Source organism: Pholcus phalangioides, unplaced genomic scaffold, assembly GCF_987345545.1.
Source record: "Pholcus phalangioides strain wild (caught in Gottingen) unplaced genomic scaffold, Ppha-v1.0 ptg000015l_1, whole genome shotgun sequence".
In the NCBI taxonomy this organism is placed as follows: Eukaryota; Metazoa; Arthropoda; class Arachnida; order Araneae; family Pholcidae; genus Pholcus; species Pholcus phalangioides.
The window spans coordinates 31,821,752-31,848,714 of record NW_028301608.1 but is presented as its reverse complement, the minus strand read 5'-3'; the positions used below and the strand labels follow the sequence as shown (position 1 = coordinate 31,848,714).

At 33.9% G+C, this 26,963-nt stretch overlaps 2 protein-coding genes across 2 annotated transcripts; one reads left to right on the top strand and one right to left on the bottom strand.

The window, feature by feature from the left end:
- Positions 1-1,768: 1,768 nt before the first annotated feature.
- Positions 1,769-17,419, bottom strand: LOC149075815 (uncharacterized). Its single transcript, XM_089243328.1, has 7 exons — positions 17,174-17,419; positions 16,876-16,985; positions 15,358-15,483; positions 14,309-14,489; positions 12,567-12,581; positions 9,335-9,483; positions 1,769-7,704 (listed from the first exon to the last, which is right to left on the bottom strand). Exons 1-7 carry the CDS (start codon positions 17,319-17,321, stop codon positions 7,168-7,170), a joined length of 1,266 nt encoding a protein of 421 aa, XP_089099454.1. The 5' UTR covers positions 17,322-17,419; the 3' UTR covers positions 1,769-7,167.
- A 245-nt stretch (positions 17,420-17,664) lies between these two features.
- LOC149075814 (transmembrane emp24 domain-containing protein 1-like) lies at positions 17,665-26,403 on the top strand. Its single transcript, XM_089243327.1, has 4 exons — positions 17,665-17,975; positions 20,773-20,897; positions 21,107-21,293; positions 22,392-26,403. Exons 1-4 carry the CDS (start codon positions 17,772-17,774, stop codon positions 22,638-22,640), a joined length of 765 nt encoding a protein of 254 aa, XP_089099453.1. The 5' UTR covers positions 17,665-17,771; the 3' UTR covers positions 22,641-26,403.
- The last annotated feature ends 560 nt before the right edge of the window (positions 26,404-26,963 follow it).

Sequence of the window (26,963 nt, the reverse complement as noted above, 5' to 3'; positions counted from 1 at the left end):
AACAATTGAATACCAATATAATCGCGTAAATTTCCTACCATGCAATTGATGGTTATACTCCAAAACTGTATTAACAGCATCATGGGGGAGAGGCAAAGTGAAATTCCGAGGGTCCCTACCCTACTGAAATTATCAATAATTTACGTATTCTCGAAAATTGGGTCTGGTACTAAAAAGTCCCCCCCCCCCCCCACAAGCCCCTGGGCTCTGAGACAGCCCTGATTATACTATATGACAGTTGCATGTGAAAAATTAGATTCACTGCACATAGATCCGATTATTGATCAAGAGTATAACTGATGTTTTATTTTAAAGAAAATATTATTATTTTTTATTACCTGTGAATATGAATGGAAAAATGTGTAGACTTGAAACGGGAATTGATTAACGTTGAACGCTTCGAGGCGACGTTTTTCCGATGACATCCACGGCACACGTCAAAGCAGAAAGTCTGGAATCCCGCTCAAACCAACGTGCAAACATATCCCAGAATCCTTCTGTTCCAGTGAGGACCTTACTAGATTCGCAGTGAACTTTCAGTTTCGGTTTTCACTAGATCTCGTTAATTGATATGTACAGTAAAACTCCTGGTAATGGACACCCCCCCTATTTTACGGCCAAATAATAATTACCTTTATTTTATAAAGTATGCATTTCAAACCCCTGATTAACGGATGGTCTTTTACGGAAGAGTATTTTTTTTTGTCCCGCCGGTGTCAGCAAAAAAGGTTTACTGTATTTAATTTTTCTTTTAAATTTAATTCATGAAATACAGAAATTGTATGGCTAACAGAAGCATAGGGTGTTATTTGAGAAGCAGCGTTTCGCTCTACCTTTAGCCATACGCCCCCCCAAAACACCTGTGGTCGTGGGATCATCGAGCTTATAAATGCGTGGGATATTTTAAGGATGCTCACGGATGGAAATCAAGCGAAAAGGCAGCCGTGACAGGAAGTTAAGGGGGGAAGGCACACACAGCAGAGGCATATGAAGAAAGGCTGCAAAAGGGCTCGTGTGTCCTCCTCCCCCCCCCCCAAACCCCGAAGTCGACGAAAAAGGTGAAACCTCTTTTACGGACACCTGCGGGATAAAAAAAATTCGTCCGTAAAAAAAAAGGGTGACAGTTAAACAGGGGTTTGAAATGCATACTTTTATTATGCACGGGGGAAATTATTATTTGGCCATAAAAGAGGGGGTGACCGCATCTGAGGGGTGTCTGTTAAGAGGGGTTTTACTGTATTTTTGTGAAAAAATTTAAACATTAAAATAAAATATAGTAAAATCTCGCTACAATGATATGCTATATAATTGTTTGTGTTTCTGAAGCTTTTCTACCTATCCAGTCCCCTTTGAACCATGTTTTTTCCTCGTACCACACCATTTACCAGCCCCACGGCAAAGGAGTGGGACCTTCTATGCTCATTAAATTGGTTTCTGAATCAATTCATAGCGTTCGAACTATTTATGAAGAAAATGGATCTGCTGACACCTCGGGCTGCCCCCTCTTGTGGCGGGGGGGGGGGGGCTGGTTCTACTGGATTGTAAAAGCAGTCACACTTTTTTTTCACATACTTTCTTCTGCTCAAATGTTTCACATGTCATTTTGCAGGTAGTATATTGTATATATGCTCTCCCACTATTTGAGAGAGATTTTCCCTGTGGCCCTCTCAGAATATACCAGGACTACAAGAGGCCAAATGGTTCCCGGTTGGTAACCATTAATTATTATTAATCTTCAAAAGCAATGAGTGCAGACGACACATGTGAATACCATGATTTCATTTTATTGACTCAACCATAATACTCAATATATTTGTCATCTAAATAATAACAGACAAAAATGACTAGTGTTATCACAAGCATTTGTATGTTTTTCAATACACTCCATTTTCACACGTGCGAAAGATGGAAAATAGTGAAGGTGTATTAAATAAACTAATAAAATCAATACATAATTACTAATAAGATTGAGATTAACAACATATAATCTTTATATTCATTTCTCATTTAAAATAAGAGCTCATAATATCTGTAAAATCAAAAAAAATTAATGACATATGCAAGAAAAAAAAATGTAGGAAAACTACTTAATTTATTAGTCAATTGGAAAATGAGTATTTCAAGCATTGACATGGAGAAGCATCTCTACCACATTTTCACAGATAAAATAATTAATGCCAATGGCATGGAAAAGAAAGTAAGGTGATGCCCATGTTTCAAAAAAGTGGTGCTTACGTCAAATGTAAGATAGAAACACTTTTGCTCATCCTGTAAAATTTGTTTATAGTGACTTACATGCTTTCCATGTCAAAGCTTCATTTTATAATGGAAAAAAAATTGAAAATTTCATATCCGTCATTCATTTAACTATAACATACATGAAATTAAACACTTTCTCATAGGTAAAGAATAAGTGACAATGTTTAACTTTTATTTTTTAATGTCCCATATACAGGGTGTTTCAAAAAGAATCACCAGATTTGAAATGTGTATATTACGAAAAATATTGAACACAGACACTTAAGATTAATTTTATATATTACATGGCTAATCATAAAGTTTCTTTACAAACCAAATTAAAGGTGCTCAATATGTCCACCTTGGGATGCACGGCATATGTCTATACGGTAGTCAAATCTGTCCCAAACTTTTGCAAGCATGTTTGCATCCACTGCAAGTGGATTTCTGTGGACTACACATGCAAACCTCTTTTGGATGTGCTATATATTTTCGTCTGACATGCGGGGACGGCCAGGGGATTTCCCCTTACACAGACAACCGGTGCCTCGGAATTATTTATACCATCACTTAATACTCTTTTTGAGCAGAAGGAAGTTCAACACCAGGGTACTGTAGACAAAAAGCAAGACGAACAGTTGTTACGGACTCGTACTTCACAAATCTTAGAACACACAACGATTTCTGTTGCTCAGTCACCATCTTGACAAACACTGGAGTGGCGGCCTAAAAAGAGCTTTAGCATTATCTGTCAGCAACTGCATAAAACTCGAGATTTCCCTCTTTCTACCTATACATTATTCAATCAAAATGGATTAAAAGCTGAATAGTTATGATTTTTTTAAATCTAATGATTCTTTTGAAACACCCTGTATATGAGAAGGGTAAAAAATTTCACATTTATAGTTTTAACACTGGCCTAACTAAATTTACAACTTTTAAGTACCAATCAGATAAATATATAATGGTTTAGAAACTGAATAAAAAAATGAACTTTTTGAGTATAAAAAGTACCATTTCTAAGATGAAATTTTTAACACTAATGTATTGTCGTGATATCTTTAGTTTTGTTGGCTAATTATACAGATCCAGATTATTTCTGTGTGAAATTATAAAATTCTACACATACTGAAATATGTGTCAGATCATATAATTTAGGCATATAGTTATAGACAAAAGGTTATTATATTAAAAGTTAAGGACAAAGAATTCCAAAAAATTATACACACAATCATTCTTACTTAATAGAATAAGGTAGCAATCATCCCAAGAAAATCATGCAGGGAAAATGATTATACAGCAACAAGTTAAAGATGTCACACCAGCTTATTCCAATGAATCACATTTTGACAAAAAAATACATGGAAGGGAATGCTTCATAAAAATAAAATAGCTTGACTAGCATTAATAAATATAAACATTTTGTCATAAACAAAAATTAACGACACTCTAATCTAATCTATACGGAAATTGAAAATGAATCATGTGTGATTCAAAAACAGTCTAACCATCTAACTTTGATTGTAATTTTTTGTGGTAACCATGTCTTCTTGAAATTTGATTCCAATTTCCAACACCATAAAATAATCTATATTATCACATTTAGTGTTCTAGTGAGGAATTGATATTATGATTCTTTTCTGCACCAATTAGAAAACAACCATTCCAGTTCCCTATTGATTATGGCAAAGGATTCTGCTAACTGAATTGAACCTCATTTAATTAACTTAATCAGTTATGTTATTAACAATTAATTTAACGCTCCCTTAATAATCAAAGGTTGAATTCTTGTGAGTACCAAAAGTCACACAAATTAAAATTATGCCATCAGAACCTCAAAAAAAAAAAAATTCTACATGACAATATACAATTATTTTATCACAAAATTTGCTATATAAGAAATATTTCTTATAAGACAATCAACAGGTTGAGCATCGTATCAGTCTGCTATCAAATGATATAATACTGACTAGCTTGAATGCAGATTAACTTGCTTTTTAAAGTGGGTTGATCTGAATTGACACTGTGACAAGCACAACATTAGTACAGAAACAATTTTTTATTCTTTTTTTTTTGTGAACATTACTGCCAATAACTTTTTAACAACAGACTTCAATGATTCCATTTTTTTGTTACTCCCCGCAGGAAGTTGAGACACAGACAAATCAATAAATCAAACAAATTGTTTCAGACTAATCAACAAAAGCTGTTCAGCATTTAACATGCTAATCTTGACATATACAATAAGAATGGTAAATTTCTAATTCCCGGGAATGATACTCTGCATCACTATACAATGTAGGGGGGGAAAAGATATGATATATACAATTATGTGACAGTATAGGTACTTCTCAAAAAACTAAAATAGCAGTACAAAACAGTTTCTACAGTTTGTACAAAAACTAGAATCATTTTCCTTTCTTTCTAGAATTACTATGTACTACTTATTTATTTTATGGAAACAGACTTCTTCAACACATGCATGATAGATTTGAAACTAGTCTCGCTACTTGAAGCATTGGCAGAGGCATACAGTTGACTCATGATAGAGCAAAGTTTGGGATCTGGATGATTTGTTAAAATGGGCTTATAAAACTGGTAATCACTAAATTACATTGGAATATGACACAGTTGCAAAATATTCATTCAAATACTGGTTGTTGCTTGAAGTAAATAACAAGAACAATGACACACATTAATATATGAATCAGCATATTTTTTAGATTTTTACAGAAAAAATTACTCAAAAATCAATTTGACAAACCAATTCAAAAAGGCAACAAATAAAAAAAAATGCATTTTCGAGTTCACTAGGAGAATGGTGGAAAATGCCCCTACATATTTAAAAACAGCAACAACCCCTAACTCTGCTTATATGCTCTCAACTGCAATTTAACCTGAGCTGACTATTATTGAGTTCTACACAAAGTGAATCTTTAAAATGCAGATATCCCATACTTTGATATTATCTCTCACAGGGAATTTTGAGATGTTGTCTTTTTGAACTGCGCCATTGAATTGACAAATTTAATAAAACTGTGTGGGAAAGTAAAAAATTATTAATCATATTTAATCACTTTGGGCACCACACATTCCTTTTTAGACTACTACTTAAATGTATGTGCACCTGGTAAACATTCCTCTTGGGAATTTCTAATGAATTTATGCATGCCAGAACATACTATGTGTGCTCAAAAATATTTTTGATGTCAGAGTTATGCTTGTTTCATGTTCTACTAGTGCTGCCATCCATCTTCTATATCTTAAAGTAAAAATGGCTGAATTTTCCTATTATGTGAGTATTGTGTTGAAGGTCTACTTGCTCTCTGTTTGCTACACTGCTTCATGCCCCCCCCCCCCACAAAATTGGGGCTGACAGGGCCCAAGCTCTGGGACCTGACACAATTATGATAATTTTCCATTTTCTTATGCTATAAATTCACCATAGAAGGGCCTGTGAAAAATCTGGCTTGGGGGGGGGGGGGCTGCCAAAGAACCCAGCTCCAGGATGTAGGGGAAGACGTGCACTGCGCATTCATGCATCGAGTTGATACTATACTGGGGTCCCATTATCAAAGTTGGACCTTAAATAGTGGAGTTTTTCTCACTTCTGTATGAATGTAAACATGGGTAATCCAGTAGCAGCATAGGGAGTAATAAAAAGGAATGAGGAGCAATAATCTGTTAGTTCTCTGGTTAGCAGGTGCGTCAGAGACTGAAATTCATAGGAATCTCATAACGCAATATGGGTACAGTGCTCTATCATATGGAAGCATGCATGAGTGAATCGAGTTGTTGGACAAGCATGAAGCACAAAGAAGGAGCAAGATACCTTGCAACCTCTATCATTAGAGAATAAGATATGGCAAGCTTGAGAAATGTAAATGACAAATCATGAGTTATCATCATCAGAGTTTTCTCTGCAGATTGGTCATGGCTCTGCCTATCAACCCCCTAAAATTGGTGTGAATAAACTAAAATAATGTGCAGTTGATTTTTGACTACCTCATATATGAATAAATAGTTTGTAAAGAAGAATATTAGTATATACAAAATCTTTTTCAGGAGAATATGGATACAAAGAATGTTAATAAAACTGCATATATTTCACTGTAGCATAGGAATTACTGCATTAACATTGCTTGTATTATATAATGGTTTTTTTATACAAAATATCACAATCAAAGCTTATAAATTACAAATTAGGTTGAGAAAACAAAATAACAATCATAAAAAACACTATATGAAAATAGCAACCCCCGTTACAAATGTCTAGTTAACTGAATTCCCCTTCCCCCCATTCAGTGTCTAGCAGCATATGGAACATGGTTTAGTAGTAGCAGCATATGGAACAGCATTTTTTTTTGGTAAGGATGTACAAGATTTTCAAATTACGAAAAAAGACCCATTCAATAAGCACCAACAGCTGTTCATGCAACACGCATTTGTACCTATTATTATCAATATAGCTCAAGTATATCAAGAAGCCTGTTTTGATTTACAAATGACTGCTAATCTAAGCAGGGTAAACATACACAGAAGCTATAGACAATAAACAAGAAAAAGAGCATTTGAATTTGCAACAGCAAAAACTGGCATCTGTACAATTAGTGCTTTAAGCAATGATGGAGTTAATTTGAAAAAAAAAATCATGTACTGAAATGCTAAACAATATGCCACATAATACTACACTATGTACCTATAATATCAAACACCATGGCATAGTTTGAAAAGCACTGAGCGTTATATATTTTCATAACAAAATCATTTACGGGTATAGATGTGTAAATATGTCACAAACAGTAATAAAATACTTGTAATGCCTACATGGACTTGATACATGTTAGAAATAGACACAAAATGTAGTACTGAGTTGATGAATGGGACTATATTGCACTTTCCTAAAGATAAAATTCTCTTTGAGAAATGTCATGAATTTGATTTCATGCATGTTTGACCAATGGATTTACCTTGATTCTTATTAGAAGCACAACAATCCTCATGTCTATCTGCTCTGCCAGTATCATCATCCTGAATGTTGTCATCTGATGATGTTTCATTTCCTGCATCAAGGTTGTCAGTATACGTAGATTGGATATCTCCCACCGATGCTTCTACATCGGCATTTTCAGAATCCAAAGTTGCTATGCCATATCCACTTGAGCTTTCAGCGAGACTGTGGCTTAGCATTTCAAAGCTTGAGTTATCACTGTTGATGCTGGACTCTCTTTTTAAGCTTTGCTCCAAGCTTGGTATAGCTTTTTCCAAAGGGCAGTCAGGATCATCATCACAAACGTCATCATCATCATCTTTCTTGACACATTCACTTGCAACAACAGGCTCTGAATCAACTACAGGAAAACTCCCGACTTTAGTTTCGACTTCCTTGTTTCCCTCACAGTCGTCAACAACAGCCTTTACCATATCTGGGGTAGCTGCAAACAACTGAGAAGCTTCTACTGCATCCTGTGAAAGCAAACAATCATATCAATTGCACAAGAATTTCAAGTACAAGCAAATATGAAAACAGTCTTGGCAAAATTTGGCAATAAGGAAACAAAAACAAATCACAGAAAATAATGAAACACATTGTGCACATAAATTTTGCTCTCATTCCCTTGAATACATACATAATTCAGCAGTCAATGTTGGTATTGATATTGAAAGCTTTAATGATGTCCCATGTACTACTATTACTCAAATTCAGCAAAGTATGATTCAAGAGGATGGCAAGCTGTCCTTATCTGTTTTATTTTGCTAACCTGTACATCCCCATAATTATATAATACTGATGATGCTATTAAATTTTAATATGAGAATTACAGTTTCATCATATCTTATCATGCAAATTTGAACCATTTCCACCAAAGACCTTCTAAAATTTGCCAAAGTCATGATATTACATATACACACACCAATCCTTTAAAAGCATGCTTTGAAACCAACATGCACCAAAAACTACCACCATGGTCAAAAAAGCAAATAGAATGCTCAGTTTCATTTTCAAAAAGGTCTTTTCTTGTTCTCCTAAAGTCATTCTTCTGCTTTTCTGAAGCTTAGTTTGTCCTGGATGAGAGTATGCTGTACGGTTTTGGAGACCATACCTACGAGACCATTTTCACGTTTCAAGCAAGAGGGACATAGACTTGGTTGAAGGGGTGCAGAGAAGAGCTGCGCATGTTCTTGTTGCACACAGAGCTTGAGTTATGAAGAAAGAATTCATTTTTTAAATATGTTTACATTAGATGAATGCAGGTGTCAGGAGGATATCATCAAAGTGTTCAAAATTTTCAATGGGATTGATAGGATGGACCATGAATTATTAATACAGTCAATTGACTGCTTTGACAAGGAGACACCAGTATCATGTCTATGGGTCAGAATTACAGCATAGAATGTCAGAAGCAAGTTCTTTACCTACTGAGCCTGGGGCAACCACCGATGGATGGAGTCTTCATTTCCCACCTAACTCCACTGGTTGGAAATTGCTGTATGGCAATATATGACCGGAGTTGGTGTGCGGTAAAGTAGTGTCGATTGGTGACAATTCTAGGTTATGATGTTGCAGGGAATTTTTCTCTAATAGGGTTGTTAATAAATGGAATAGCTTACCTCCGGGGGTTGTGAATTCTAACATAATTGACATTTAACAGAATTAACATTCATGTCATAATTGACATGTTTAAAAAGATATACAATAAACATGCTGGGGTGAATCGAGAAGCTATCCATACTTAGAATAAGACAACCATAAATATAATTTATGGGTCATTGTATAATATTTCATCATGTATATATATTCTTTTTAGTTTTATAATTATTTTTAGTTGGATTGCTGTATTTTAGAAATATATGGCATTTATATTTGTTATGGCATCTTTTTCTCAGCCACCTCATTAGGCATTTCGCCTGTTGTGGCGTTGTATTTGCAAGCAGAAACTCATTTATAGAAAAGTTGAGATAAAATAAATCACTAATAGCAAAAGTTATAATTCCAAGTTGAATAAGTTAAACAAAAAATATACCCTGAACCCAATTGATAAAGTTGAAGTACAAAAAAACTTCACGCTAAAATAAATTTTAAATTTTGATCTACTTTGGTTTCTTTGAAAGTAAAAGTCCCATCTTTCAAGAGGCAAGCTTTCGATAAACAATTGCTAACAGCACCCATCTGCTTCATTATTCTCTCCATGGCTACTTCGGTCTCTTCCAACTTTTTTCTTAATTTGTAAATTTCATAGTCTTCTGTAATTAGAACAAAGTTGCAATTAAAAAGAATCAGGAAAAACTAGCTTATCGTTAGTGTATTAAAAACATATACACACAAAATCCAGTCTAAAAATAGTGAAAAGGTTGTGACAATGACCAGAAAAAGAAATATTCTTGTAAACAAGTAAAGTTTTCATCACTTTTCAACTGTTTGATTACAAATATGCATCCAATACAAACTACAAAAATGTTTGATAATATTACCACCCTATCTATACACATAAAATAACATGTCCTGACAGGGTTTAAGCTAGGTAAAAAATTCATTTAGCAAAAAAGCAAAAATGGGTAAAAAAGCTTTAGCAAAATGTTAATGATTGATGGATATATGCCCACTCGCTTCATACCCTCTATATGTATTTTTGCAAAAGTGGCTACTTCTTCTTTTGCATTCTCAGATTTTCTTTCGCATTTTGCAAAAAATGTGACCGCAGCTTCAACCCTGGTCATGACTGACTGATTCATCATTGCCAAGCCAAAACTGCTGAAGCTGTAATTATCAAATTTGCTCAGTAGTTTCATTTTATGATGTAAAAACTAACTAAGGTGGTTTTCTTAAATCGACTTAAGGTTAAGAGATAACATATATTGATATCACATCAAGCAGAAACCACTGAAGTTATATATATACAGTCGGCCCCCCGTATTCGCTGGGGTTACGTTCTGGAGGTGACAGCGAATATGGAAATCCACGAATAACCGAAACCATGGTTTTTTTTTGTATATCTCGTTTATTGAACATCAGGAAAAGAACAGGATGACGCAGGGATAGAAGGATATGTAAAAGAGGGTGGAGATGTTTTTCTCAAAGAACAATGATTTCTGTTTGTCGTTTCTTCTTCATATCATCAAGTATGTTGGAGTATGTAAATAAGGCTTCCTCTACTAATTTTTCTACATGAGAAGAACATACCACAAAAGGATCTATGTCATGAAAATAATCTATTGCTGATTTGAACTTGCGAAAACCTTCCTCTATGTTACACATGTTGAACTGGTCTTCTACTTTTTCATCTTGATCCTCTTCATCTGGTACAGCTTCAGTTTCAGGAGCAGTCACTCAGCTGCATTAATTCCTCTGAATTGCTATTAATTTTTTTAGCTGTTCAATTTCTTCTATATCCATATCATTGAACTCTTCTCTCTCCACCTGTTTCGCTAACGTGACAATCTCTTTTATAATTTCTTTGTGGAATTTTCCAGCTACCTCCTGGTCGGCAGAGGCTTGATCGTCAGTGATTTTATACAGCGCGTAATCCAAATAGTTTCTTAAACCTATGAAACCAACCTTTACTTGCATAAAGTTCTGATGAAATAGACGTTTCACCAGCTCTTTCCTTTATAGAAGAGTAAAAATTTTTTGCCTTTTCTTTTATAATACTAGAATCAACTGGAATACCTTTTCTGTGGCAGCCTTGACCCACAAAAAAAACAGCATTTTCTGTACGAGAAACACATGGGTCCTGTAGGGAATGCAAAGTTTTCGCTGCCATAGGTGCAGCTACAGCCTCGACTGATTGAATTTCAGATTCCTTTCTCTTGATATATGCCACCGTAGATTCGTTGATTCCATAATGGCGGGCAACAGCAGCAATTAATTTACTTTTTCCAAGCATATATAGTCAATATATCAATGTTTTTTTTGTAAAATTTTCACTTTTTTTTGTGTTTTTGAAACATTATCAATAGCCCCAAAGCAGAATATGCCGAAGTCTGCGATATACGTTGCAGAACATTCGGGAAGAATTTTAAGAAAAATGTAGAAAACACTATTATGGGAACTGCAGAACATTTCCAGTAAGTCGAGGGCTCATTGCAGAACAATGCAAAACATTCTGCTTTGGGGATCAATAGTATTAGAAAAATGAGCCATCCTAAACATGTACAACTCAAATTTTGTAAACAAAACACGTGAATGACGATTGCTGAGTGTTGGGAATTTTTTTTTTTCAATGAAGAAAAAAAACCGCGAATACGGATACAGGGAATATGAAAACCGTGAATGCGGGGGTCGACTGTATAAAATTTTATCCCTAGTTTCATTTCATGATATAAAGACTCACCAAGAACTGGGATTTTTTCAAAATTTGACCTCTAAGGGGATTCAAAGGTTATATAGAGAAATCATGCTGAGATAAAATTGATCTGAGACTATAAATATGCAATTGTGTTAATAGTTTTCATTGTATAGGACGTAAAGACACAAAGAAAGGGGTTTTCAAAATTTGACCCCTAAAGGGGAAAATCATGAAGAGGTTTAGAGGTAACATAGAAAAATCACACCGAACTGAAATCACTGAAGCTACAACTATGAAATTTAGTCAGTAGTTTCATTTTATGATCTAAAGACTCATTAGGGAGAGACTTTTTAAGTTTAAACCTCTAGGAAGGGGGGGGGGGTGGTGTTATAAGGTGGTTCAAAGGTTACATTGGACAATCATGGCCGAGCCGAAACGAGTGAAGATAGACAATATGAAATTTGGTCTCTCCCTCTCTGTTTATATTTTATAATGTAGATACCTACTAAAAGGCCGAATTTCTAAAAATTCAACCCCCAAGGGGGTCATAAAGCATTCAAATGTCATATGGAGGAATCATCGCAAGTAATTTTCAGATTACCAAATCCATGCAAATGAAGCCACGGGTAACAGCTAGTTGTCTGATTGCCCCCTCTCATGCTAGCAGCATAAAAATGAAAATTTTAATTTTTTGGGGTTATTAGCTGGTTGGACACCTTATTGCTATCTAAGTTTTGCTAGAAATGTGAACGTTTAACCCCTATTGAAGCACGTTATAAATCATTTTAGGGAAAATGACACTCATAAACATGGGTAGAGTAAACATTATAACGTCATTTTACACGTCCTGTAAATTTTCACATTCATGCTTTTGGCATGAGGAAGGATGATATAAAACTGCAATTATACTGCAATTATACTTGAGAGACTCAACTTCTAAAATTCACACCATGTATCAGAATCATATTCTATGCATTGCATTAAACATTCATTTCTTTACAAACATATAACTGAAGTAGAAAGTATATAACGAATACTTACTTTCATCCAAATTACCTGCATTAAAGAAAGAAAAGAATAAAAAAACTATCAAATGACGGTTTTTTTTATTTACTTCAAAAATAAAAACATGTAATACACAAATTTAGACATGTGTTACACGAAAACAAACATATAATACACAAAAAATATGTACACACATATTACAAACGAACACTTTGTAGCCTCAAGGGATTGAAAAGTCCTTCCAGCAGGTCTAAAGGAATAAGCTATATATATATATATATATATATATATATATATATATATATATATATATATATATAGATTTTTTTCTTCAAATGTATTTTCGTTTATGTATATATCTGAGTAAAGTTCACAATTAAGTTGCTTATCGTGAAGCTCAATATAATATAATTACCATACATCCTTTCTTTTTTATTATTGTATTTGTACTCAGTTCAATATTGTTTTTATACTCTTTCAATACATTCATCTAAATGATTTTGTAATCTATGTGCCTAACGAAGTCAAAAATCATATGATTTATGATTTTATTTTAATCAAATTGATTTTCAGTGTGAAAGATGTTGAATACTTTAGGGGCAATATAGGAAAAGCTCTTTTTATATAATGTTTTATTTGGTTTTGGCACTTGATAAACTTGATTATATCTATTTGTAGCTCTATTTTGATTTTTCCTTACGTAATTGTCATTTAATTTGATAAATCTGTACAAAAAGTTTTGTCTCGAAGTTAGAGTATGGCATTGCATTTTGGAATTATTGATTAATATTCGAGATCTTATTCTGTCATACATATTATCTAATTTCCAAATATTCTCATAATATGCTTCTCCCCAGGCACTGATTGCATAATTGATAATTAAATATATCCATGCATAAAATAAATTGTTTAAAAAATGTTCATCAATCAAGTCTTTCATTTTGTAAATGATCACTGTATATTTTCTAATCTTCTTTATTAAAATATCACAGTGCGCATTCACATTTAAGATCATTCTGTATTGTGATACCCAAGTAATTATACTCCCGGACAATATCTATTTCTTGGCAATGGCATTGATTGTTCTCCAATGATTATGTATTCATAGATGCATGTTTGTGTTATAATTTGTTTCTTGTCTTCATATAGATAAATTTTGTTTTTTGAGGAAGTTTTAATTTATGTTTAATCAACCAAATATTAATATTTGTGTTTCAGATCATCTACTTTTCTAATTAAATTTGCTCTGTATCAGTATCTTCCACATAAAGCACTGTATCATCTGCGGAGATTATAATTTTTCCATTTAATCTCAAGTTACATAAATCATTTATATATATTAAAAATAATATAGGACCCTGAACAGAACCCTGAGGTACCCCTTTTTTCACTTCTTGAAAGGTACTAACTTCTTTTTGAATTTTGGCAAAACAACAAAATTTGAAATATTATTAACTGTAACTAATTAAGATAGAGAAACTTACTGATTTCACTTCCATCAATCTTATTTTTACATGCATGCACTGAAAATTGTATTTAAAAATTCTGGTTCTATAAGCTACATAATAAATCTCCCATTTTCAATTTCAGAAATAATTATTTAAAAATTCAGATTTATACAAAGTGCATAACTGTGAGCAGAATGAAGTTGCTAGTACGGCATGATATTTAAGTTATTTCATTGACACTAATGTTCCGGACATCAAAGTAAAATTATACAAAATTTATAAAGCACAATTTTTTTATGTTCAATACAAATGTATTTTTTATGTTCATACCATTTTGTTCTTCCTGTTTCTGCTTGGATGGTGTCACCGGCTTTTCCTGAGGTTTGCTTTTAGGCTTTTCTGACCTAGTCTCTCTTGTGGACTGCTGGCAAACAAACTTGTGATAGTCAGGGTCCATATGAAAATCTTTAACAAGTGGCTTTTTCTCTTCAGGATTCTTTTTGAATAGAAGCTACGTAAAAGAAAAACTTTGATACCATATCTTTTAATGCATTAACTGTATCTCTATTTTTATTTTTCATAGAAAAAATGATTTCCAAATGAAAGTAGGAAGGAAGAACTCCCATTATTCTTCTCTATTAGCATGAACCATAAATGATGTCATATGGTTTTGAAAGCTATTTAATGCATAATGCATTTAACCGCAGGCATTTCTTTAGTTGCTGAAGTAACTTTTCAATGTGTGTCTGTTAAATTATCAGTCAATCATGTTTATCATCTTAATACTGCCAGTAATAAAAACTTTGAGAGAGATGGGGGGGGGGGGTGAAAGAAACTCAACAATGAAGAACACAAGCTCATCCTCACTAACTTCACTGATCAGCTGAGATCTCTGCGCTGCTGCATTTTAGGATGCATCTGAATACATTGTAGGAATGGACAAGGATATATTTTAATTCTAATCTCATTGTCGAGTTAGTGACGGTAGAAATTATAGGAATCCCTGGTCTAGATTCAAAACTTTGAGCCAAAACAAAGTAAAAAGCTTTGAAAATTATGGCTTCAGGTTTTAAATTAAGTCTTTTTTTTAATATTTTCATCAAGAATTTATTGAAATTTATATTTTAATCAACTGATTTATTCTAAAATCTAGGTTTATAAATAAAAGAACCAAAACAAATTGTGACTCCTTTTTTCCATGTTTATTTTTCATGATATACAGTGATTCCTGTCTAAGATGGAAACATGCTTTGAATGAAATCAAAACACAGAGGGCTTCAATGCACCTTTATAAAACAGAAAATTCTTTTGATACCTTGATATTCTGTTTCATACAGGTTTCATTTTCTAAATATATCATAAAAAAAATTAATACTGACCTTCATCACAGTGTAGACAAAAAACACAACTATCCCAATGGTATAGACTGGCATTATAATGCTCATAGCACCCCCTGTTTTAGCTTGAGGTTTTACTGGTTGCCGAGATGACGGATGCGGAAAAGGCTGAAGGTATAAGACATTGGAATGAAATTGGCATCAAGAAAGGAAAACTTCAAAATGTATCACTCTAACAAATTATGCATACACTTCATAACACAGTTTTATTGGATAATTCAATAAATGACAGAAATATTTTTCTTCATGTCACTGAGCTTTATACTAACTTTTGATTCTTTTAACAAACATAGTGAAACCTTGCTACAATGATACCAGTTAGGCCAGGATTTAATATAACACTATAAAATTTTCATTAAAATCCTTTCGTAAAATTTGAAAAATGCAACCAATAAACATATTGGTTAAATTGGAGCGAATGTAAAAAAACTAATAGGCTTATTAGGTTTTTTTTCAAGTTTTGTAAACTAACACTCTAAAAAAAAATCTCAACACACCATTCAAAAGAATTACCATCCTAATATCATCTATAGAAGAAATTCAACAGAATACAGGAATACAAAGAAACCTCAATAACCCAAAGCAGAATGTTTTCCATTGTTCTGCAACGAGCCCTCGGCTGACTGGAAATGTTCTGCAGTAAAAGTTCCCATAATAGTGTTTTCTTAAAATTCTTTCAGATTGTTCTGTGACGTACGTCGCAGATTTCGACATATTCTGCTTTGGGGCCTCAATACAATGATAACTCAGCAGAGCAAGAAAAAATATTGTTGTGTGGGTGAGGGGGTTACTATTATATTGAGATAGCATCATCCTCAGTCGCCACCAAATTAATGCTGTCGTTTGGGGTCTTTTCTGAATTGATATTTTGTTTTACAATAAAATGTATTTATAATTACATATATTTATTCACAGCAAAAAATTCTAATTGATTAGATTATGAATAAAATTCAGTTAGTTGTTCCATATTAAAGGTGATTTTAAGACAAATATAAACACACAATAGAGACAATTTTTCATCCAGGCGAACATGATTGTCACATACTGGGGATCATGAGTTTTTGATATAAAAAAAGTACAATGTGTGAAGAGGGAAAAATACCTATATATATATATATGCACTTATACTGTATAAACACAAATATAAATGGAGGGAGGGGGAATTGATAGTTAAAAACTTATCAACTTAGCCTGTGTAATGGGCTTTTGCATTGGCATACATTCTAAAGTGTGTGCGCGTATTTGACAACTTAAAATTTAGTTAACTATTTAATTAATTAATTTGTGTAAATGGGTCTTTATTGGCCTCAGTTACTGAGGCCAATAAAGGCTTACACTCAGGCGCGGATCCAGGGCGATGTATTTGGGAAGGGGGATTCATCAAATATGTTCATTACATATAATCTGCACCCATATTATTTGGCTCTTGGAAGGGGGGATCAGCACCCTTTGGCGCTTGCTTACATTATCACTTCAATAGCGAAAACATAAAATCTTTACCCTGCCTTCCTTCATTGGCGACGGATTAGGATAACCCTCTCTTTTATTCATCATGTTTGGATCCATCATCCCAGGCTGCAAATGAGGAGGTCTATCTCTAGGTCTAAAGGCTGAAGAAAACATCAATCAATGACCAGCTAGAAGTTAAATCTTCAATGTTTTTGTTATAATGTTATTAAGGCAAACAGAAATGTAAAACTATTATAATTATATTATTGATTATCACTTTTATTCGATTGATCCGGCTTTTGGTTCATTCATTCAACAGTGAAATATTATTGATCAAATTAAAATTTACTTTGCTCATCCTCAGCTTTGGGAGAAGTCATAGAAAAGGCAGCCTGCATCATAGGATAGAAGATCTTCGGCCACAAGATTGCAAAACAGCCAACCACGATCGCCAACACAACTATACTTTTGCCCGTTCCGAATTCTGAAGATGCCATTGCAATTCCTCAGCTCAGAAGTGTTATTGCAATTAATTTTATCAAGGGTGATCAGATTAATTAATCCCAGATCAAGGATCATCAAGTGCTCCACAGCATCCAGCTCAAGTAACGCGAGGTATTTCGAGCTCTTTTATCCCAGCTGTAGGACAAAATTTCAAGACACCATCGCAAAACTATCATATAGACATGATAAAAAAAATTATTTAGGCATATTATTTACAAATGATATCGTAATCATAATGTTTTAAATAATTAATATATGATTTTCAGAGAATATAAAAACAATTTTTCCAATTACCCAAATCACATGTCATCTGTAGGGTCCTCCTTCATTCCGGTTGATAACTTGAACGCGTGATTGTTGTTTGTTTTCCTATAGGTATCAGATCGTGAAAGTGTTATAGTAACTCGTCTGGGAATTTTCTTGCGCATTAGAATATAAAAGTAATGGCTGTTGCGATTATTAATCGATTATGTTCGCTGATGGTGCTGTCGTTGATGATCGACGCGTCGTTGCCCTTGAATATGTTCGATGCGGGAAGAAAATTCGAGGAGGCAGAGACTGAGCTCACTATCCACATTTCGCCCGGCACCTCGGAATGCTTTTACCAGAGTGTCCAAAAAGGATACAGCATCGAAATAGAGTACCAGGTCGAGTATTTTTTTTTATTATAAATGCCTAATATGAAAGCTTATTAACTTATACATACATATACCTTTACGATGTAAAATATAAAATATAGTCGAACACATTTCAGTTAAACTAATACGGAAAATAAAAGATAAATGTTTTTTTCCCCCGGCCTAGTATATTAAGGAAACGGCTATTTTTTGGATACTATGGCGTGGTAAACTCGGAAAGAAAAGTCATTAGGTCTTCTCTTGGGCTCGAACCCAGGCCCTCCCGCAAACCAGGCAAGGTTTGGAAGAGGGGCATAAAATAATGCTCCTTTCATATACTACGGATCCTTCCGTACGGGGGACCGGACGTACGAAAACATTCGATTAGTGATCTGAGCAAGTGGATGATAGCTTTCACATTATACGGACGAGTCAATGTCCACTGCTACACGCGAATTCCGTGCCGTTTCTAAGAACACAGTAGCCTACATGACTAAATGCATTCTTTCACACACTAGCCTATGAACATTCAGTTGTACGGAGCTACTCTGTAATAAAGCAGAAAGCAATTATCTCTGTGCATCCGATCCTCTGCACGGACTAATCCGTAGCACATGAAAGGAGCAAGCAATTGTCTCTGTGCATCCGATCCTCTGCACGGACTAATCCGTAGCACATGAAAGGAGCAAACAATTGTCTCAGTGCAGAGGATTTTCCATATGACCGATCCTCTGCACGTATGAATCCTTAAAAAAAGGCAGTACCCTGTCAAGATGATGATGTAGCATGTTTGCCGGTTTACAAGAGGGCCTGGGTTCGAGTTCCAGCAAAGACCAGATAAGTTTTCTTTCTGAGTTAACCACAAGATAATATCCAGAAAATATTTCGTATTAGGGTCACTGCTGTCTTAATGGATGGGCCTCGAGAGAAGAAGGGCCTCACAAAAATGAGATCTGGTTGAAATTTTCAAGAGTGAGCATGTCAATTTGCCTGGCATGGCCACAGAAAAATCCACTTGCCCAGGGCTTATGATGCTCTTAAGATGTCCCTGATTGGGGGAGGGGGTGGCATTTATCAATTCATTTGCTCGCGAGCATTGTGATGCTCATTGAAGCATCAGGAGTGTTCAATTGTCATGCCAGATTTTGTGCTTAGGAGCACTTGATCAACACCTCAATTCAATTCCCTGTAAAAGTCGCATTCAAGAATCATGATTGCGCGTATTTCAGGCATCCGTATGTAAATGTTGCTATAACGGGTGCTTCTTTTACGATAAGCATAGGTAATGCTCATGACTTGCGGGTGGTTGAACACCCCTATATTAGGGTCTATCACCCTAATATAGTGCAGTTCACACACATCAGTGCAGTCAGTGTACAGTCTTTGTTGAGACACCAATGCTTCTGACCCGTTATAGTCAGGACTACTCATGCACATCAGTCCAGTATCAACCAGGTCCCAGGCTTCTTCACGATGGTGTGTGGAAAATTCACTGACAACTTTACCAATCATGAGCTTACTCTTATGCTCACTTATTAATTTGTTTAATTTCTTGCTCATTCACCCATGTGCCTAATCACTTACTCAATAATTTGTCATTTTCAATTGCATATCTGGTCCAGGATTTTATATTCTTTATCTTGATCCCTTATTCAGTCTAAAAATGTTGTTTTGTTACTGTTTTTTTATTATCGTTTTTTTTAGTTTTTTACAGCCATACTGTTATCCCTTTTTGACGATTTGTTTTTTGGTAAAAAAGCTGAAAGCGTAACTTCATTTCACTCTTAGCAGCTTCTCATCATGCTTTTTGGTGTTTTTCTTGCCAAAGAAAAAACTTTTTAACACATTGCGCTGAAAGGGACTATACTATAGTTGTTCCCACTTGATCATTCACTCCTATGCTAACTATATTTAAAAAAGTCCAGTTTGTATAAGTACGGTGGCATACATCCTGTTTGATTGAAAGGGATGTAAGGTAAAGAGGCTGCTTTTCTTTTACATAATTGGTCACAAAATGTTCAATCATTCCACATTTTTTTCCAAAACTGGACTACTTCCCCCCCCCCCCCTCAAGCTAAAGTTATGAATTTTTGTTATTCAGCCATTGTGAGGCGCTAAAATGGAACTGTCTAGTTTATAACACGAAGTATGATATATTTTTTTAATGCATAATATGTCTCATTAATCCCTTGAGAAAGTCTCTTGAAAAAAGAAATTTGAATCTAGTCAACTGTAAGAAATTGATCAAGAATTGAAAGAAAGAGTTTTTTTTTTGTCACAAGTTTAATTTTACTATAGGAAGCCCATTGAAAAAGCAGCTCCATGCATACATGGATCCCGGCAAATACTGCGGACCAATTGCAACATTGAGCACAGAAATGTTCGTCAACAAGGGAGGAGGTAGAGAGCACCTTCTAGTCTCCTACATAGTCTTGCAGTCTGATAACTCTCAGGAAAAAAAAGTTTGATTAAACCTTAGCTTCAAAATGCGTCAAAACACTTTTGATGGAGAAAAAAATTATCAACATTATCCGAAGTAGTGATTACAGAGAAAAAAAAAATTCATTTTATGATATTGGTCCGTTTTTTTTTGTTCTTTGCAAAGGTGTTAACAATACCCGAGATTCTAATAAGTGGCATTGGCTGTATTTAAGTTTGCTTGTTTAATAAAATTGCATCACTCTTTTAATTTTTTTTTTTTTTTTTTGAAGAAATGATTTTCATCATGTTTTGGTAAGTGTTTTAAATGTTTTCCAATAAATACTGATTATATTTTAGTTTTGTTTGTTTCTCAGCTTGACAAAATCTTTTTTTTCACTTTCACCAGGTTATTGATTCCAGCTTTGGAGAAGTCGAAATACAACAGGATCTTGATATAAATTTTCATTTGTACCCGCCTGGTGGAAGACAGGAATTGATATCTGATTTCAAGCGATCTAATGCTATGCACAAGTACGTATTTGATTGATGAGTCTAATGAAGTTGTTTTTCTGTATATTTTGCCATTATAATTTTTTTCCCGTTTCATTATCTGTGGTGAGACCGGTGTCATGATCGCATTAGTTTCATTGTGAAATTCTTAGGATATGGGAAAGAAACAGGAGACATTTTTATTTATATATTTTGTAGTTTGACATCTGATAATACATTTCTTGGTTTAGGTATGACGCCAAAGATTCTGGTGATTACAAGTTTTGTTTTGACAATGAATTCAGCCATTTCTCAAAGAAAACAGTCTATTTTGAAGTGTATGTTGATAATAATAATGAAAATGACGATGATCCCTTGTGGGACGAATATTCTTTCTCTCCTGAACTGCTTTACAATGACACAATGGACCAGATAAAGGTCAGTTCTGTTTGAATTACTTTAATAGAATTTTTTTAAAATCATTTTAGCAATCACAGTGGATTCATAAACGGCAGAGGACTGTAAAGGGAAGGAAAGTGGCGTAATGTGTATGCATGCTACTGCCAAAGTTGGTGTACAATGTTCTATTAGATCTGCTGACAGCAACTGAAATTAGCCTAGGTGGTAGTGTGCAGGATCTGCAACTGAAAGGATCGCCTGTTCGAATACAACTTGTGAACTTAAGATTTTATTTCCATCTCAGTTTTTTAACAATCTTTGATTTATTTTCCTTGATAGTAGCTTTCTTTGATAATTACGTATTATTCCCTTGACCATTTTAGAGTTGGCCCCAGTCCCACACAAACTTGTGAAAATGTGGTATAAAATATATGTGGTACACTTGATTATCTGGTACATAGTTATTTTTACATGCAAGCCATACACCGAGTAAATACACTTAAAATATGCGATAAGTCATTAGCTGCCATATATTGAATAAATATGTGGTGCACTTAGTATTTAAAAGATATGACAAGCTATCAACTGCCATGCGCTGAATAAATGAATGGAACATTAATGCTTTAACACATACCACCACCTGGCAGTCCAGTGATTAGGGAGCTAGCTTCTGACTGTGCAGATCTGGGTTCGGGCATGGATGTTTACTAACACACTAACAAATTCCCTGGCCAGATCGTAAAGATATCTTGGGAATATGTGATGATCATGTTATCTATCTTATCTATATAAGCCATTAGTTGTCATACACAAAATAAATGCTCAGTATACTGTCTTAAAAAGATATTCATTTCCATTACATCAGTTGCCATACACTGAAAGAATGCACGTCGGCATGTACATATCCTCAGCCTTTTGCAATATTTTCTTTGAAGAGATCAAATCACATCTTGCTAGTGTATGTTTTTCTGGGTTGTGGTCATGAAGTTAAAGATGGATTTATGTTTAAGAAAATGCACATTAATTTTTGTTACAAGCATTCTCGAAAAGGTTCATATCTATATAACCAACTATTATCACAGAGTATCTTATGTATCTAATTTTTTCATAACCAGAGGGATTTTATTTTATTTCTAGCAATCTATAGAAGTTGTGCATGACAAATTGAAAACGGTCAAGCATCATCAAGACCAGCTTAAAGCTATCGAGTCAAGAGACAGGAATATCCAGGAGCACAACTACAGCCGTGTCAACCAGTTTTCGATGCTGTTTATCATCTCTATGTTGGTGGTAGGTGTTCTTCAAGTGCTGATTGTCAGGAGCCTCTTCGAGGAGCGGAGCAAAATACGTAAAATTTTCCAGTTGATCGGTTCAGAACGTTCATGATGAGTTCATTTTCTAGTGCACCAGCTAAAAGTAACCAAATTTCATCCACACACATGTGATCATCATTTCATTCATTTATTCAGCATCATTTGTTCTCAGATTCATGTCAAGAAGGCAAAAAATTACTTTTCCTGATGCCTGCATTATACAGTCATTTGCATTCATTGAATATGAAAAATATCTGATGGTAAACAAAATTATACAGTTCAAGTTTTATTTCATCCAAATATCTGTGACTCGGACCAGATGAGTGTTCACGAGCTACAAATAGCGCTTTATACTTATAAATCAGAAATAGCGTGTGAGTGTGTGCACACATGCATATAGTGTAATTATCTTATTTTTTCCCTGTAGATGTTGTTATTGTAAACCAAAAAAAAAAGTAGTCAGAGTTCAGTGTGCCATAGTAATAATCAGTTGTCAAAAAGACATGTCTGTATGATAATTGGTGATGTTTCTAATTTTTTTAAATTTCTTTTGATACCATTGAATTAGTAGGTCATAAATTCGTCCATATCTGTCTGCTATAATTTTAGTTTTTGCCTGTTATTCCATTTAATTTGCTGATATATTTTTCTAAATAATTTCTTTATTGCAAGACAATCTAACCTAATGGTTATTGCATGAAATTGTTTCTTTTAAATCCTGTGTAATGCCAGCTGGCATACATGGACAGTAAAACCCCTTTTAATGGTCACTTTTTACAGCCGAATAATAATTTCTCTGGGAAGAAATCCTATTTAAAGCATGCATCGAAAATCCCTGCTAAATGGTCACATACACTATTTTCATCATTCATTCCACCCCCAAAGCAGAATGTGGCAAAATCTGTGACATACGTTGCAGAACAATTAGTGCTACTGCAGAAAAAGTGCAAAAAAGCATTATTACATGTATGGGGACTTTTACCGCAGAACATTTCCAGTCAGTTGAGGGCTCGTCTCAGAACAGCGCTAAACATTCTGCTTTGGGGCATTCCACTACGTTGCACTCCCTGTATGGACACAAGCACTCTGTGTTTGAATATTACTCCTCGTGCCTCCCAGGAATTTCCTGTAATAAGGCTGCAGCAGCTTTATATAGCTTTAAAAGGTAATATTTCGCTCTCGTAGCTCATTTAAAGTCTCTGCCTATTCAGTAAATATTTTCTCTGACTTCTAGAGACTGTAACGAATTCTTATAGACAGAATTTTGTTTTTATTTTTATTACGGTTAAAACATTTTTGTTTACTCCAGAATAACGCCTAATGCTAATGTTAAATCAGCTTTATTGTAAAAGCTCTCAAGGAAAACTTGAATGATAAGTTAAGTGTAAGAGATTAAGTTATTCCTAAATGTTTAGTGTTTTATCAAATCGAATGAAAATAAAGTGTAGCTTATACTCGGTTTCCATAAATTTTTTTTTCTTTCACTGTTTTTTAGGATGCAGCTCATTTACCTGATGCTACAGTAATTTTTTACATTAATAAAAGTGGGTATTTGTACAATAGTATGTGCTAGTTTCATTTCACAATCTCTGACTTATTAAAATTGTGTTTATTTCATGGCAAAGAATGATTTTTAAGGCTTTGATAAGAACCTCTGTTCTTACTGTCACCCTTATTTTACAAAATTTTTCGCCCTGCTGTTGAGAGGGGTTTCACTGAAACATATTTATTGGTGTGAAAAATATTTATTGTAGTCATTAATTAAGATAAAAATATTTTTATATGCTTTGTATGTAACTCTGAGCATTAGTAAGTTTAGTTTTGGTTAGATTATTTGGATTGAAAATTTAGTTAGAAAAGGTTTGGATTTGAATTATCGTTAAAATTTGTAACCTGATTTGTGAACAATTCATTGAACTGAACTCCCTATTGTACTGGCCTAGCACGTTTTCTTCTGTTTTTGAAAGCTGCTTGGAGTCACTGCTTTGCCATTAAAAAAAAGTTATGCGTTACTTAAACTAATGTGTGATATAATTTAAGATTACTTCTGTTCTTTCAAAGGTCTTTGGTTTATTGGGTTACATTTACTATAATATTACATTCATTGTTCCCCTATTTTTAGGAAACAAAAAACCTTTCTCCTGAGGGTTTGGGTCGAAATAAGAGAGAGAGAGAGAGAGTTATGGTAAATGAGATAAATCCGGTGATTATGCATAATTACAGACTATTTTAGTAAGTTTGATAAATTTTGCAAATTTATCAAACTCGATGAATTACAGTAAATGTCTGTTACAGGGAAAGCTCACCATCACAAGGAAAATTTCCTTTATAACAGACTTCTTGTTAAGAGAATTACCAATTTTTTGCTCTTACAGGTTATAAAAATTATAGAAAATTGTTGATTTATCTGCATTAAAATGCCTTTTAGATCATTTTGTTCTAATACTAACAAATGAACAGAACCCTAGTCATGAAATTCATCTTGATCTCATAGGAGTTGATTCTCAGTTTTACGTGGAGTTGTCAAAGCGATTTAGTCGGCCAACTGAAATTCCCAACTATCATATCTCTGCTCAGTTCCATGGATTCATGAAATCAAAAAAAATTTTTGCTAATCAAAGTTTTTTTAGTATAATTTTTTCAGTCATTCGGAAATGACTTTCAACTTCAGGTCCTGCGGTTTCTTAGTCATTGGGAAAGACAAAAGCCAAACAAAATCGTTTCACATTTCATGTGTATAGTGGGGGATTCCAAAAATAGGAAAAGAGGTGTTAAAAAAATTTGGCTTTCCTTTGTTCATTAGAAGCGCCTAAGAAAGTAATTTTAACGAGGAGCATGTGTCAAGATAACATGCTCAATTCTTGAAGATAAAGAAGGAAAAACTGACACTTTTGAAAACTTTTTCAACATTATAGCGAATGATTCCTGATTCTGTACTCGTTATAACCAAATATTTTGTATCTTTAACATTAGCTATTTGACAATCACTTGCAAATCACTCGTTATAGGGCAATTCTCATTATAAGTTGTACTCATTGTAACAGACTTTTTCTGTACTTAAATTTACCGGACATTTTGCTCAAACTTCAGTCTAAGATGATGGATTCAATCTGTGATATTGATTATGTTTAATGATGTTGATAAGTGTGAAGAAAGCTAACAATGCAAGACTGAAAATAATTTATACATTTTTATCCTTATATCACTTATTTTCATGCAATTTAATTTTTATCCCAAAATATGTGGAGCCCATTCATAACTTCATTCTGGAATTATGCATAATCACTGGTAAAAGTGATAAATGTAGGAAAATTTATGAAACTATTGGTGATTATGCATAACTGACAACTATGGATAACCACTGATTTATCATATCTACCGTAACATACATATTTAGATTTACTTGATGCTGAATTTTTCCTCTATATTATCAGTCTATTACCTAATGTAAATAAAATTTTATGTAATTTTCTGCGTAGAAATATTACATCATATTTTTTTCCCCCCAAAATGTTGAGCATTGTCCATCATCTCAAACACTGCAGCATGGGTGCTAATGCTTTCAATTTACCCTGAAGCCTTCCGATTTTTTAGCCTTATCAAAATTGTCTGGTTGGGAACAGAATTCTTCAGATTTTTCTTCATATCTTTATAGAAAAATCCCTAGAAATCTTCAAATTATGCTTTGTAGGAATTAAAAATATCTGTAGAAAATCTCTTAGTCCTTGCATTCTCAAAGTGGTCATATTTTTTCAAGAAAAATGCAGGAAATTTCCGATTGTCACCAAATATGATAGCAAACATGAGCCAATGGTCCAATTATTGGTAGAATCTCCAAAAAAAAAAAAAAACGGCAATGGCAGGAAATGAAGTGTTACTGTAAATCACAGTGAATTAAGATGAATTCCATAAAAAAAATTAACATGACAAATATATTTGATGAATTTTCATCGACATAATAATCAGTTTGATTATGATGAAGAATAAAAATTTAAGTAGACTTTGTAAAATATATGGGAAGAAACGAGCCACTTTAAAAAAAATTCAGGAGGGCCAAAATACAGGAATGGAATATCCCAAAAAATCACCAATTTTCTTTCATATTTGTATGATATGTTTTCTTCTGCAGCAAAATGTTTCGTCATGTGACAAACTACAGATTTTTTGAGTCTCTGGATTGGCACCTATGCTGCAGATATCGAGTGATAAAACAAACCTGTCAAATGTTTTCATTACTATTTTTTGTCTTGTTTGTCCTAGATTGGAAAATATTCTGTATTTCATATAACATGATAATTTTCATTATTATATTAATTTCATGTAGCAGTGTATATACAAGATTTATTTACTATTGAAAATGAAACATATCTTATTTCTTCTTATTCACTGTGAGGTC